Here is a 17,096-nt window from a genome sequence, read left to right as displayed (position 1 = left end):
TTCCAAATAATATGAGCACGGTATACTGGATTAAAGCTTAGGGATAATAAGGTACACAACAGTGTTGTTGTAAGGGAAGAGAGAACAAATTTGGGAATTCTGTGATAAGAAAAAAAACCTGAATCATCCATATGCTCAATTAAAAGCAGAGAATGCAGGAAAAGTAAACACAAGAAAAGAAACAAAGACAAGGGGACAAAGGGCAGCAAACCCAAAACAGTAAAAAATGTGGTAGATCTCAATCCAACCCCAGCAAAGCCGATTCTAAGAGTCAACAGTCTAAATATACCAATTAAAAGACAGACTGTTGGAATGAATTTCCAAAAAAAAACCAAAAAAACACAAAAAAACCTAATTATATCTCATCTTCAAGAAACCCACTTTAAACACAAAGACACTGGGAGATTAAGATTAAAGGGTTAGGGGAAGACATACACACAAACACAAATCAAAAGAAAGCTGGGACAGTAATATTAATTTTCACTGTAGACAAACCAGACATCAGGAAAGGAAAAATGATCAAAAGTAAGGTTATTATATATGATAGATGTATCAATTTTCCAAGAAGGCACACAATCCTTAAGGAGTACAAGCCTAGTAACATAGTGTGTAGATATGTGAGGCCAAACTTAATGAAACCACAAGGTCAATGGAGCAATCTGCTAATAGAGATGGGCACTTCAACAACTCTCGATCTGTCTCTGACAAATCCAGAAGGTAAAATACCAGTAACAACACAGTGGACCTGAAGAGCAACATCAATCAAATGGATCCAACTGACAATTACAAGGCACCTCATCCGACAGGGGAATGCAAATTCTTCTTGAGCTCACACGGACCATTCACCATGACAGACCACATTCCGGACCACTGAACACATTTTGAAAAATGTTTTGAAAGAGGAACGACACAATGCACGCTCTCAGGCTGCAACGGAATTAAACAAGAAATACGTGATAGAAAGAGAGCTGGAAGATTCCTGCACATTAAACCACAGACCAAAATATACCACATGAATAAACANCATGACAGACCACATTCCGGACCACTGAACACATTTTGAAAAATGTTTTGAAAGAGGAACGACACAATGCACGCTCTCAGGCTGCAACGGAATTAAACAAGAAATACGTGATAGAAAGAGAGCTGGAAGATTCCTGCACATTAAACCACATATATACCACATGAATAAACGAAGTCCCAAGATAAATTTTAAAATATCCTCAACCAAATGAAAGTAAATAGACAGACAACTTATCAAAATTTGTAGGGTACAGTAAAAGCAATACTTAGAGAAAAATTTATAGTACTAAACTCAAACACCAGAAAAGAGGAACAATTTAAATTAAATAATTAAAGTTTCCATCTTAAGGACACCAAAAAAAGTACAAATCCAATCAGAAGAACAGAAATATAAAAATTGGAATCTGCACTTGTGATGAATACCAGGTGTTGCATGGAATTGTTGAATCACTATATTGTACAACTGAAACTAATACTACACATCATAAGTTAACTAACTGGAATTTAAATAAAAACATTTAAAAAATGAAAATTAGAAAAAAAATTTTAAAACACTGAGTCACTGGTATCTATAATAACATTCAGGGGAATTAAAAAAGCCAAAAAAAAGCAAAAAAAAAAGAAAAACCCAAAAAACCAGAAACCAATAAAATTAAAAACAGAAAACCAGCAGAGAACATCTGTAATCAAAAATAGCAGAAAGAAGGAAACAATACAAAATAGAACAGGTATCAACAAAATAGAGAACAGAAAAACAATAAAATCAAGGAAAATAAAAAAAGTGAGTTCCTTGCAAAGATCTACAATACTCATGAACATGTAAGCAAAGACAAAGAAATTAAAGAAGGGACATTACTACCTATCTACCTTTCATAAATAAAAAGGATAAGAGAGTATTATGTATAACTGTATGCAAAAATATGATAACCTAGACAAAACAAATAGAAATATAAACCACCTAAACCGAGCCACAAAGAAATATAAAATATAAATAAGCATATAATAACAAGAAAACATCAAATGAGTGATTAACAACCTCCCAATAAAGAAAAACCTAGGAATCACTGGCTTCAGTGTGTTTTCTATCAAGCGTAATTAAAAAAATTCTCAATCTCTCCTGAAAGAATAGAAAAGGGACACTTCCTACCTAATTTCATGAAGCCAACATTACCCTGATACCAAAGCCAGAAAAGGACATCACAAGAAAACTCTGGGCACATTTATGAATGCGAACATTCTCCACAATATAGTAACGAACAAATCCTAGTAGCATACTAAAGGAATATATACCCTGACCAAGTGGGATGTATCCCAGGAATGCAAAAAGATAGTTCACTATATGGAAATCAAAAATTATAATACATGCATTCATGAAGGGGTTTAAAAAAAAGGATCATCTCATTTGAGAAAGAAGAAACATTTGACAAAATTCGACATGGCTTCATGATAAATACACTCAATAAACTAGGAATTGAAAGGAACTGCTTCAACTTGATGAACTTTCACGAAGAGCCCACGGCTAATATTATACTCAATAGCGTCAGATGTAACCTTTCCCCCCAGGATTACAAGCAATTCAAGGATGTTCACGTGTGCCACATCTAATAAGCAGTGTACTGGATAGTCTAGCAACATCAATTTGGCAAGAAAAAGAGATAAAAGTTGTACAAATTGAAAACCAAGGAGCAAAGGTATTGTTACCCTCATGTAACGTTATCTTCTATACAGAAAAAGCTAAAAATTCCAAGNACTTGATGAACTTTCACGAAGAGCCCACGGCTAATATTATACTCAATAGCGTCAGATGTAACCTTTCCCCCCAGGATTACAAGCAATTCAAGGATGTTCACGTGTGCCACATCTAATAAGCAGTGTACTGGATAGTCTAGCAACATCAATTTGGCAAGAAAAAGAGATAAAAGTTGTACAAATTGAAAACCAAGGAGCAAAGGTATTGTTACCCTCATGTAACGTTATCTTCTGTACAGAAAAAGCTAAAAATTCCAAGCATAGACAGACACACACACACACACACACACACACACACACACACACCAGTTGCTTAGCTAACAAATTAATTCAACCAGGACGCAGGAAACCCACAAAAATTAGTGAATTTCTACATACTAGCAATGAACAATGTAAAAAAAAAAAGTACAAAATGCACTCACAGTGGCATCAAAAAGAATAAATAAATACATAGTGATAAATCCATCAAGAGGTGCAATACTGGAAATACTGAAGAGTACAAAACACTGCTGAAAGAAATGAAAGAAATCTGCTATGATCTCAATATGTGTATTTCATCCCCCAAGTTCGTATCTTGAAATCCAAACGCCCAATGTGAAGACATTAGGAGGTGGGGGTCTTTGGGAGGTGCTTAGGCCATGAGAGTAGTGCCTTCACGTATGAAGTCACTAGTACTCTTGCAGAAGTCACTCCAGAGAGATCCCGGGCTCCTCCTGCTATATGAGAACAGAATGAGAAGTCTGCAAACCTGAAAAGCTTCCTCCCTGAACACGCTGGCACCCTGATCTCAGAATTCCAGTTTCCAAAAATGTGAGAAATAAATTTCCATTGTTTATAAGCTACCCAGTCCGTGGTACTTTGTTACAGCAGCTCAAGGGTCTAACACAAAGTCCTAAATAAATGGAAAGCTATCCTGTTTTCACAGAATGGAAGACTTAATACTGTTAAGGTGTTAATACTATCTAAAGCTACCTACAGGTTCAGTGCATTCCCTGTCAAAACCCTAATGGCCTTATCTGGCAAAAATGGAAAGCTAGACGCTAAAAGCCATGGAACTGCAACTGACTTCAACTAGACAAAGCAATGTTGAAAGAAGAACAAAAGTGGAGGACTCTCATTTCCAAATTTCAAATCTCACTACAAAGTGCCATCAAAGCCTTGTATCAGAACGGTGTGGGGCGGGGGGGGAGGGCGCCTGGGTGGCTCAGTCAGTTGAACATCCGACTGCGGCTCAGGTCACAATCTCACAGTGCATGAGTTCAAGCCCCGCGTCAGGCTCGCTGCTGTCAGCGCACAGCCCACTTTGGATCCTCTGTCCCCATTCTCTGCCCCTACCACGGTCATTCTCTCTCTCTCAAAAGTAAACATTAAAAACAAAACAAAACAAAAACAGTCTGGTTCCGGTAAAGGACAGACGTACAGAACAATGATGTGGAAGAGTCCAGGAGTAAACCCATGTATCTGTGGCTGGCTGGCTTTCAACAAGGGTGTCATAGCAATGCGATGGGGGAGACCAGAGTCTCTTCAAAAAATGGTGCCGGAACAACTGAACATCCACACTTAAGTGAAGACTGGACCCATATTTCACAGTATATAAAAAATATTTACTGAATATGTATCTTCTGCATTTAGCAGAAGGTAGAATTTCAAAATTCTTGAAAGCAAACAAAGGAGTATACATCAACAAAAAGATCAACCAGCAACATAACATTATACTTTAAGGAACAAGAACAAATGAAAGTAAAAACCTTGTCCTCACATTAGAAGGAAATAATNAAGTCGGACACTTAACCGACTAAGCCACCCAGGCGCCCCGGAAAAAAAAAATATTAAAAGAGATATCTTCTTTGGAGTAACGTCTAGTCATCCCTTCTGCCCATCTTTTGGATTGAATTATTTTGTTTTGGGTGTTGAATTTTACAAGTTCTTTACAAATTTTGGATACTAACACCTTATCAGATATATCACATATCAGATATCATATATCATATACATGGCAAATATATTCTCCCATTCTGTAGGTTGACTTTTAGTTTTCTGTTGATTATTTCTTTCACTGAGCAGAAAGTTTATATTTTGATGTAGTCCCAATGGTTCATTTTTGCTTTTGTTTCCCTCGTCTCAGGAGACACATTTTGAAAGAAGTTATTACGATAGTCAATGTCAATAAAGTTACTGCTTATTTTCTCTTTTAGGATTTCTATGGTTTAAGGTCTCACTATTAGGTATTTGATCCATTTTGAATTTATTTTTGTGTATAATGTAAGAAAGTGGTCCAGTTTCATTCTTTTGCCTGTAGCTGTCCAATTTTCCCAATACCGTTTGTTGAAGAGACTTTTTCCCATTGGGATATTCTTTCCCTCTATATTGACGATTAATTGACCATATTTCCAGATTTTCTATTCTGTCCTAGTGATCTGTGTATCTATTTTTGTGCCGGTACCAAACTGTTTTGATCCCTAGTGCTTTGTAATGTAACTTGAAGTCTGGAATTGTGATGCCTCCAGCTTTGCCTTTCTTTTTCAAGATTGCTTTGGCTACTCAGGGTCTTTTGTGGTTCCACACAAATTTAAGGATTGTCTGTTCCAGTTCTATGAAAAATGCTGTTGATATTTTGATAGGGATTGTATTAAAAGTGTAGACTGTTTTGAACAGTATAGACATTTTAACAATATTTGTTCTAATCCAGAGGGGAAGTGGGTGGAGGGATGGGTTAAATAGGTGACTGGGATTAAGGAGTGCGCTTGTCACGATGAGCACTGGGTGATACACGGAAGTGTTGAATTACTAGATTGTATACCTGAAATTAATATAACACTGTGCGTTAACTACCTGGAATTAAAATAAAAGCTTAAAAGAAATTAAAGCCGAAATAAATGGAATAGGGAACAGGAAAAATAAAACTAGTTATTAACAAAAAAAAGAGCTGGTTCTCTGAATTTTTTTTCATGTGTACTTACTTTTGAGAGAGAGAGAGAGAGCGCGCATGATCAGGGGAGGGACAGAGAGAGAGAGAGGGAGACACAATCCAAAGCAGGCTCCAAGCTCTGTGCTGTCAGCACAGAGCCCAACGTGGGGCTCAAACTCGCAAGCAGTGAGATCATGACCTGAGCCAAAGTCAGACACTTAACTGACTGAGCCACCCAGGTGCCCGAGGTTCTTTGAAAAAATAAACAAAATGGATAACCTTTAGCTAGATAAGCAAGAAAAAAGACAAGACCCAAATAAATAAAATTATGAATGAATGAGGAGACATTACAACTGATACCAAAGAAATACAAAGATCATTAAAGGTGGCTATGAAAAACTATATACCACAAACTGGACAACCTAGAATAAATGGATCCATTCTTAAAAACATATAGCCCACCAGGACTGAATCATGAGGAAACAGCAAATCTGAACAGATCAATAGCAAGTAGAGACTGAATCTGTCACCAAAACGTCCCCAAATAGAGAAATATCAGGACCAGATAGCTTCACTGGTAAATTCTGCCCAATGTTTTTAAAAACCAATGTCAATCCTTCTCAAACTCTTAAAAAACTGAAGAAAAGGTAACATGCCAAACCTCATTTTACATGGCCATTGTTATCCCTGATACCAAAGCCAGATGAAGACACTACAAGAAAAAAAAACTATTGACCAATATCCGTGATGAATACAGAAGGAGAGATGCTCAAGAAAACACTGGCAGACCAACTTCAATAGCACATTAAAAACTTCATACCCCATGATCAAGCAGGGGTCATCCCTGGGATGCAAGGATGGTTCAACATATGCAAATTAACAAGTATGATGCATCACATTAATAGAATGAGAAATAAAATCCTATGATTATCCCAATAGATGCAAAAGTATTTGACAAACTTCAATAGCCATTCACAATAAAAACTCCTAACAATTCAGGTATGGAAGGAAAGTGCTCCAACATAGTAAAAGCCTACAGCTAACATCATACTCAATGGTAAAAGGTTGAAAAGTTTTTCTCTAGGATCAGGAACAAGACAAGGATGCCTACGCTCACCCTTCCCACATATAATAACAGTATTACAAGTCCTAACCCAAGCAATCAGGCAAGAAAAGGCATCTGAGAAACAAAAGGCATCTGAATCAAAAGGAATGAGTAAAACTGTCTCAGTCTGCAGGTAATGTGATCTTACATATATAAAATGCAAAGACTCCACCAAAAAAATTGTTAGACCTAATAAATGAATTCAGAAACGCTGCAAAACACAAAATCGACATACAAATATCAGCTGCATTTCTATACAGTAACAACAAATTTCTTTAAAAGAAATAAAGAAAACAATGCCACTCATAATATCAAAGACAACAAGATACTTAGGAGTAAATTTAAACAGTAAGGTAAACAGATCTGTACACTGAAAACAGTAAGATATTGATAAGGAAACTGAGGACTCACAAATAAGTAGAAAGATATCCCAGGTTCAGAATTTAAAGAATCAACCTTGTTAAAATGTCCATACAACCCACAGCCATCTATGGGGTCAATACAATCTCTATCAAGGTTCCATGAGCATTTTTCACAGAAATATAAAAATAAATCCTAAATTCTTTTGGGACCACAAAAAAATCCTGAGTAGCTAATGTGTTTCTGAGAAAGAAACAAACTGGAGGCATTACACTTTCTAACTTCAATGTATATTACAAAGGTATAGTAATCAAAAGAGTATGGTACTGACATAAAACCAGACACAGATCTGTGGGACAGAAAATAAACTCATGCATATACAGTCAGAGGAGCCAAGAATACTCAATGGAAAACAGGTACTTTCTACAATAAACTGTACCAGGAAAACCAAACAGTCACACACGAGACAATTAAACTGGACTCTCACACCAATCACAACAATTAAATTGAACTGGATTAAAGATCGAAATGTAAGACTTAAAGTATAAAATCCCTAGGAGAGAACATACAAAAAAGCTTCTTGACCTTGAACACGCCAGTGACTTTATGAATGTGACAGCCACAGCACAGCAATGAAAACAAACACAAAACATGTGGACTTACATTAAAAATCGAAAACTTCTTCACAGTAAAGGAAACTATTGTGTGTGTCTAAGTACATATCTACACAGACACGATGGAATAGCATTTATCCATGAAAATGAAGGTAATTCTACCATCTGCAACGAAATGGATGGACCTTGAGGGCACTGTGCTGAGTGAAATTAAGTCAGACAGAGAACGACAAATAACCTTCGTCTCACTTACACGTGGAATCCACAAAAACCACTCATGGGAACAGAGAACTGATTGGTGGATGCTAGGTGAGAGGGTAGGGCCTGAAGGACATGGATGAAGTCACAAACTCCTAGTTAGGAGATGAATAAGCACACGGATAGAATACAGGGCATGGCTGAGTGTAGTTAACAATAATGTACATTGAAAATTGCTAAAAGAGTAGATTTTAAAAGTTCTCACCACAAAAAAAATAATACCATAAAATAAATTATAACCATGTGAGATGACAGTAATGATTACGATGGTAATCATTTTGTAATGTATGTGTATATCAAGTCCTTATGCTCTACTCCCTAAACTTCCATAATGTTATATGTCAATTTATTTCAGTAAAGCTGGAAAGAAAAAAATTGGACGAAGGACTTGAATAAACTTTTCTCCAGAAAAGAATACACACAAATGACCAGCAAGCACATGAAAAGGGGTTCAACATCATTAGTCCTTAGAGAAATGCCTATCCAGCCCACAGGGCCTTGTTTCTATCACCATCTTTTTTCTTTTATGGGTTCAACTACACTCCCAAGGCTTTCTAAAGACTATTAAATGCCTAATAATAGTGCTTATCAAATACCCTGGCTCAAAGACCTCATGACTCATGAATGCTAACAGCAGGTCCTTGAAGAGCTGAAGAAAGCGTCTAATCGTGATACTTTGCCTCAGCAGCTGCAGAGAAACTCTCGCAGTTTCTGGAGGAGAAAAGCAGTGAAGAAGAGACAAGACAGCGACAATGGGGTTGACCTTCTCTTGTTCTTTTCCTGTAAAGCGTCACACCTCTCAACTGTGTCTAAAAATTTAATCCTAGACGTCTGAGAGAGAGAGAGAGACAGAGAGAGAGAGAGAGAAAATAAAATGGAGAAATGGGTGAGTACAAACACCGGCAGGAGAGGAATCAAGATCAAGGGCAGAGCAAGGAAGAAAGAAAGGAAAACGACAAGCAGTATCATCTAAGATGGAAAGGGGACGGGGCCCTACTGCCGTGGGGACCCAATAAAATACATGGACACTTATTCCAAAGGGCCCATTCATAAAGAGGACCTTTATAAATATACATGTAGGTATAAAACAATTCCGTTTTCCAGAAAATACTGGGCCTCCACTCTGTGTTACTAGGAAAAGCACTGTAAGCTGTTAGAACCGCCCCTCTGGTCTATAATGTTAACTCATCTTATTGCCTTTAGCTGCTTTTTACAAATTAAATCTTTGTAGTTAAATATCAAGATAGACATTTCCTTATACTAAATTCCATTCCCTAATAAATTACCATAGTGAGGTTTAGTTATCTGAGAGTGCAAAACTTTGAAGTATGTGAATCAGTAGAATTTTATTTGGGGGCCTATCAGAACTCAGTCAAAGTAGAGAACACAAAAAGTATTCAGATCTATATATAACGTTTACATTCTAAAAATGCTGCTGGTAATTCACCTGTCTTTAAAATTTGCTATTCGTTTTCTTTAAAGCACTAGGTTTACTTACCTGAAAATGTAAAGAACAATTCATTTTGCAAACCAGCTCTTTGCATTTTAACACGATGGCATTCAGACTTCAGTAAAGAAACTTCACACGAAAGGTCAAGGACCAGTTTGCTTAAAATCTGAAGAAGTTTCTTCTCAAAAGAAATATTATAGATACTATTGCAGGGGGCTGCATGGTATCGAGCCGTGAACTGGTAATAATAATGAGGCTCACGATAAGCTGTAAAAAATGAAACAGAATAACGTGAAAGTGGTTATTTAAACAATTCAAATATATTGCAACTACTCAAGAGAAATCATTACTTGGAATAAGTTCATAGTATTTTCATATCCACCCTGGGGAAACTGAGGGATTCAGGGGTTATATGTCACATGCCCAGTGCCTATGGTCTCAAAACTGAGATTCTAACCAAGAAGCTTACCCCAGGCCCCACTGTATTATTCATCCTCAAACTTAGGAATGAAATTTCTCTTAATATTCATCTTAGAATAAACTATAGTTGTATAATTACCAGCTATGTGCAAAAATTAGTATGTTTCTCATAAATCTACCAGTTTTACTGAGTTCTATTACAGTATCCGAAACTGGGAACATTTTTCCTGTCCATTTCAATATATAACTGAAATGATACAAGAATATAAAGGTGAGAAGAAATCCATAGTAATTATATATATTCTGTATCCACATCCTTTGACACACTGAACTCAAAATCAAAATCAACAATTAAAATCCATCAAACACAGCTCAGAGCCTGGGGCCTGCTTTGGATTCTGTGTCTCCCTTTCTCTCTGCCCTTCCCCTGCTCATGCTCTGTCTCTCCCTCTCTCTCAAAAATAAATAAACATTAAAAAAAATTGGGGCGGGGGGACGCCTGGGTGGCTCAGTTGGTTGGGCATCCGACTTCGGCTCAGGTCATGATCTCACAGTTCATGGGTTCGAGAGTCACGTCGGGCTCTGTGCTGACAGCATGGAGCCTAGAGCCTGCTTCAGATTCTGTGTCTCCCTCTCTCTGTGCCCCTCCCCCTCTCATTCTCTCTGTCTCTCTCTCAAAATTAAACACTGAAAATTTTTTAAAAATATATTTTTAAATAAAATAAAATCCATCAAACGTCTGAAAACAAAATACTACTAAATAACCGATGGTACAACCATTAAAATTATTATGAAAACAATTATAGAAGGAGGACATGACAGCTGGAGAAACGGTATAAGACTAGGTCCCAGTGAAAAATAATGTAAATTATTTTTAAAACACAACCATTTATAATCTCTGCAAATGGTCCTAATGCAAGCAGAAAGAGATATGGGCTCCCGGAGAAAGACAGACAGACAAAGCTTCCGGGATGCGTGAAAAGTCCTTCTAGGCCCTGCGGGTTAGGAGAGATCTAACGGCCACCTCCAGGCCGGGACACAGCCTACTGACTGCTGAGGGAGCATCGGGAAAGGGGACACCCGGCAAACACCCCCCACCCAACAAGGTGAGAAATGTGCAACTTTCCTGGGGCGCCCCTGGCTGCCCAAGGACAAAGGAAAGGGAAACACCAATTTAACTGATAACAGATCAGTTATGCAGGACAGGAGTCTCCATCAGTTTACAAATATCTTAGTAAATGACAAGAAAAAGGCAATCTTGGGGCGCCTGGGTGGCTTAGTCGGTTAAGCGTCCGACTTTCGCTTAGGTCATGATCTCGCGGTTCGTGGGTTCGAGCCCCGCGTCGGGCTCTGTGCTGACTGCCAGCTCAGAGCCTGGAGCCTGTTTCAGTCTGTGACTCCCTCTCTCTCTGACCCTCCCCTGCTCACGCTGTCTCTCTCTCTCCTAGAAATAAATAAAACATTAAAAAAAAAAAAAAGAAAAAGGCAATCTTATCAGTAGCCCAACTTTCAGAAACCCACAGACTCCGGTTCCTGGGGCCCTGACGTCACCCTCCCTCCGCTCCACAGTGATGTGGGAACAAAGACTAGAAGGAAATGGTAAATAAAATTAACTTCTTCATGACCCATTGCCAAGTATTTTATATTTGGCAAATGTTATATATATTTGTCAACAGTACAGCCCATTGCCAAATATCTGAGACGGGCAGAGGAAAACATTCCTCCAACCAGCTCCTGAGTATCTTGTCCTAACGTTACCGCCTTTCCAGAGGGAAACAGCCTTAGCGCCGGGACAGCGAGGCCTCGGGGATGCTGTGAGCCCTCACATCCCCTCGTCAGCACTCAAGGTCCTTCTGGAGGCCTCGCTCTGCCTTTACCTCCCCCGACTCCACAGTGTACATCCAGTCCCTCCTCCCAAGCCCAGTTTGGCTCTCTCTGCCCACGGGTCCTGTCCCCGGGCTCTCATAAAATCGCCTTTTTGCACCAAAGATGTCTTCAAGAACTCTTCTTGGCCGTCAGCTCCGAACCCCCATAACTCCAAAACCGCATCAATATCACGGACAAGAAATCAGGGATAAAACTCCTGGTGCTAGAAAGGTCTGTCAACTATCTCAATTAATTATGAGCGGACGGCACTTGAGCCGCATTTATTCCATCACCACCTTTTAAAAGCATCTGTGCTAAAACGTCAAAGCTGAAAAATAGCTAAGAGATCGAGTCCAAAGCCATTCATTTTGTGGGCCTGTACGCTATTGCGCAGGGAATGCCAAGTGAGTTCAACACACTTTTGGGTGAGAGTAGGGGAGATGAGGCACACCAAAGAGGTGAAATGACATTTGCCTGCCAACACAATCCTAGACCAACTGACGGGCTGGCGGCCGAGGCACAGGCTGGGGAGGAAGAAGCGTGTGTATGAACCAGGTCAGGCTAAGTATTTTGTGGTTCGAAACAGAGCCAGAAAATATTCATAAACTATTATCTACTATTCTTTTCTGATGACAGAAATACTGTTTGTGGAAAGACAAACAAAAAGTTTCTACACAAACCAAAATAAACCCACGAGAACTCCCCGTGTGGACTCAGAAGTGAATTCTGATCCGTCGCACACGCTGGAGCTACCTTTACAGGATCAAAAGGCCCCCAAACTCTCAGATACTGGACCCACCAGAGCCAGAGAACTGAAGAGGCCGCTGGCCCCAGTGACTTATCCCTTCGCAGGGACTCTGTCACCTTAAGATGACCTCCACCTCGTCCCAAGCTGCGCTCCCATTGTGCAAGCTCTTGGTGACATGTCCTTGCCCTGAGCTCACAGCTTCCCTGGTTCTGGGAGACTCTGCTTCGGGAAAGATCCCCAGTGTTCTCCTTATTGTTGCTGGTAAACTCCTTCCTTTTCCTATTCCTGACTCAGTTGTGCCTTTGGGCTCAACACCCGCCAAGAGGGGAACCGAGTTTTGGGTGACATTAGGGCAAGGAGAAAAGTGAAAAGACATTTATTCCAAACCATCTACTAACAGTCGGTAAGAACAAGGAGAGACCAGGGTGACAAACCCCGACCTTCTCCCTCCCTCCCCTCTGGGTCCTCGCTGCCCTTGACTGCCCTGGGCCAGTTCACGGTGTGAGGGGGCCACAGCTGGAGCGGCAAACCAAGAGGTCCCGGGCAGGACCGCGAAGCTCCTAGAGCAGGGAGGCACTCACGTGTCCCCACCCCAGCTCCAGACTGCAGGTCGATGTGAGGATTTGCAGGGGGGTGGGGGCGAGGAGCAGGCTGGAGAGCAGAGAGCTCAGAATCTCCTCTCCAAGGAACAGGCATCACCGGAGATGAAGCGCTGGGAAGCTCAGACCTCAGGTAGTCTCAAAACCCCAGGAGGTCTGGAGAAAGATGGTGGGGAGGCGACTCACAGATTCCCCGGAGTGACAGGTGAACTGCAGACTTCCTCAGCCGTTAGGAAGCAGCTCTGGAAGGGTCAGCTGCGAGGCGCAATGCTCGGGTCAGAAAACAATCCCCAACACTGACCAGGGGAATATCCCCTCAAAGGAAGGCATATATAACTGGATCGGCCTTCAGGGGAATCTATGCCCAGGGCACTGCTGAAAACCAACTGCTGCGCTTCCTAAAACAAACCAGGGGCTGGGGTGAGGGGCTTCACATGATGGTGGGTGAGTGAGGAGCGAACGTCATGGAAATGATCTAGGCACCTGCTACACAAATAAGCATGAACTAATTACCACAAGCCTGGGGAGGGAGAGGTGTGGGTCAGTGTCTAGAGTTCCAAGCTATCTAAAAAGTCCAGGTTCTGAAAAAAAATTTCAGTCAAGCAAGGAAACAGGAAAGTATGACTCATGTACTGGAAGAAAGTAGGAAATTGTAACCACTTGTGAGAATGATCAGAGGTGGGATTTAAAAGATAAAGATTTCAGAGCATCCGTTATGAATATGAAAATAACGAAAGGAAATTATGATTAAAGAAGGAAGCTATAATGAGAATCTCACATCAAATAAAGAATACCTGTAAAGTCTGAAATTATACAAAATGAGCCAAGTGCACATTCTGCAGTTGAAAAATGGAAACACTGAAAGGAAAAGTAGATTGTGATCAGGCAGAAGAAGGAATCCGCTAAAAGCAGTTCTTCAGACTGAAAGAACACGACCATGGTCAGTAACCTGAATCCACACCAAAAACAAAGTGCTCTGGTAAAGGTCACTATGTCATTACAAAGACGGCTTAAGTGCATATTTCTTCTCCTTTTTTTCCCTTTTACTGACAGAAAAAGCAATTGTGTAAAGGATGCGCATCTATGTCCCACTGGCCCCTATACTGGGACATAGAAATGGCCACAGGTGGTAACCTGAATTCATGGGAACAAATGAAGAGAACCACAAATGATCAACAAAAAGGCTAATAAGCTATAAACCTACAACACATACTTGCTCTCCTTTCTATTTTTAGCTTCTCAGAAAAACATAAAACTCTACAAAATAATTACTATAGTTAGCTGTGTAACATTTATAGATATAACATGTATATATTAGTACCACAAAAAGCAGAGAAAATGAATGTGTGTATGTGTACATATGTAAGAGTTACTTCTCTGCATCTCACTGGAATTTAGTATAAATATCAAGCTAACTATGATAGGTTAAGATGTATGTGGTGATCCACAGAACAGTCAATAAGGAAATAACTCACAAATATAAAGTGAAAAATTGGTGATTAAATTTCTACATTCAAAATTATTCTCTTAATTCAAAAGAACGCGAAATACCAGAACACACATGAAGCAAAAAATAAAACAGCAGAGTATATCTAGTGATATAAAAATGGCATTAAATGTGAAGGAATGATACTATCTAGTCTTTGGGACACCTGGGGGCTCAGTAGGTTAAGCATCGGACTTCGGCTCAGGTCCACGAGTTCAAGCCCCGCATCAGGCTCTGTGCTGACAGCTCAGAGCCTGGAGCCTGCTTCAGATTCTGTGTCTCCCCCTCTCTCTGTGCTCCTCCCCCACTCATGTTCTGTCTGTCTCAAAAATAAATAAAAACATTGAAAATATTAAAAAAAAAATAAACGATACTATCTAGTCTCTTCACAGAGACTGTGAAACTGGATTGAATAAGCAGTATCAACTATCTGGTGGCTACATGAGACACATTTTACATAAAAAAAATACAAACAGATTGAAAGTAGTAACGTGAAAGATGATATACCACGCATACAGCAAACACAAGAAAGCAGAAGTGGCTATACAATTATCAGGTAAGAGAGACTTTAAAAGAAACAAACAAAAAAGGAACACTTTACTAAAAGGGACAATCTCTCAGTAAGACAGAACCATGATAAACATAGACACACCTAAGAACAAAGCACCAACATGAAACAAAAACTGACCAAGGAAAAAAAGAAATAGACAACAATTTAGTTGGGGACTTCAACACCCCACTTACAATAATAGATAAAACAACTAGGCAGGAGATCAACAAAGAAATGGAAGGCCTGGGTAGTGTCATGAACAAACAGACCTAACAAGTGTCTGCAGATTCCACCCAAAACAGCAGAATACACAATCTTCTCCAGTGCTCACGGCACACACTCAAATACGCAAAGATGTTGCAGATTCTACGCTACACATCTCAATAAACTTAGAAGGACTGAAATATCAAGTATTTTCTCTGACTAAAATGGAATAAAATTAGAATAACAGAGAAAAATTTGAGAAACTTACAATGATACGGAAATTAAACAATAGCATCCTAAACAACCAATATGTCAAATAAGGAAATCAAAAGAGCAATTAGAAAATACTGATATAAATTAAAATAAAGACAAAACCTATGGGATGCAATTAAAACAGTACTTAGCAGTGTGTGTGTATGTGTGTGTGTTTGTGTGTATACATATAATGTGCCTTTAACACAAAAGAAAGATCTCAAACCAATAATCTAACCTTTAACCTTATGGCACTGGGAAAAAAAGAGAAAACTAAACCTAAAAAAAGCAGAAGGAAGAAAATAATTATTATTAAAATAATAAAATTTATAGCAGAGAAAAATGATATGGCAAATAGAAAAACAATAGAAACAATGAAACAAAATCTAGTTTCTTGAAATCAACAAAACTGATAAACCTTTAGCTAGAGTAATCAAGAAAAATAAAGAAGATTTAAATTCTCAAAATCAGAAATGAAAAAATCAGCATTATTGCAGAATTATTCTGACCTTACAAAATAAAAAAGAATTAAAGGGACACTATGAACAACTGTATGCCAATAATTAGCTTAGTCAAAATAGGAAAATCCTAGAAAGACACAAACTATTAAAACTGACTCAATAAAAACACAGAATATCTAAACAGAACTACAACAAAGAGAATTAGTAATCAATATATATACATATACATACATACATACATATATAAAGAAAAACCAAAGTCCAGATGTCTTTACTCAAGAATTCTAGAAGGCATTTAAAAGAAATGTTAACAATTTTTAATAGACTCCTCCAAAATCAGAAGAGGAAGAAAAACTTCCCAACTCATACTATGAGGCTACTATTACCATGATAGCAAAACCACACAAAAGAGATATCGCAAGAAAACTACAGACCAATGTCTTATGAATATAAATGCCAAGAACTTTTAACAAAACACTAGCAAACTGAATCCTGCAGCCTAGTGAAAGAATTATACATCATGACCAAGTGGGATTTATCTATCCCAGAAATGCAAGGTTGGTTTAACATTTGAAAAACAATTAACATACTATATCAATAACACACAAAATACAAACCACATACTTTGTGTTGCATATATACTATATATATTTCTATATACTTATATTAATTAATAATGTGTTACTGGCAGAGGGATAGACCTATTGATCAATGGAAGATATTAGAGAACCCAGAAATGGAGTCTCACAAATATTCTCAACCGGTTTTTGACAAAGGTACAAAAACATTTCATAAAAGGAAGAACAGTCTTTGCAAGAAATGAAGCTGGCATAAGTAGCTATCCATCTATAAAAAAAATTAAACCTCACACCTTACACAAAAATCAACTGAACATGCATAACATTAAAAGTGAAACTGTCAGACTTTAGAAACAAATAGGAGGGTATCTCTGCAAAGATAGACAGGCAAAGAATTCTTAGACTTGATACCAAAAGCATGATTAATAACCAAGTCTGATAAACAAGACTTCATGAAATTGAAAT

General features: G+C 38.6%; 1 protein-coding gene across 3 annotated transcripts in view; it reads right to left on the bottom strand.

Annotated features, from left to right (window-relative positions):
• Positions 1-17,096, bottom strand: part of ZPBP (zona pellucida binding protein) — a 110,449-nt gene that overhangs the window by 69,138 nt on the left and 24,215 nt on the right. For all 3 annotated transcript variants that reach the window (XR_013339425.1, XM_077781142.1, XM_077781143.1), the window contains one exon: positions 9,516-9,734. Coding sequence is in view for 2 of the 3 variants with exons in the window: in XM_077781142.1 (XP_077637268.1) it covers positions 9,516-9,734 (219 nt within the window). In the remaining variant the exon portion in view is untranslated. The remainder of the gene's footprint in view (positions 1-9,515; positions 9,735-17,096) is intronic.

This window comes from Crocuta crocuta, unplaced genomic scaffold, assembly GCF_008692635.1.
Source record: "Crocuta crocuta isolate KB4526 unplaced genomic scaffold, BGI_CrCroc_1.0 scaffold108, whole genome shotgun sequence".
In the NCBI taxonomy this organism is placed as follows: domain Eukaryota; kingdom Metazoa; phylum Chordata; class Mammalia; order Carnivora; family Hyaenidae; genus Crocuta; species Crocuta crocuta.
The sequence above is the reverse complement of the archived record's forward strand: the minus strand, read 5'-3'. Positions and strand labels throughout refer to the sequence as shown.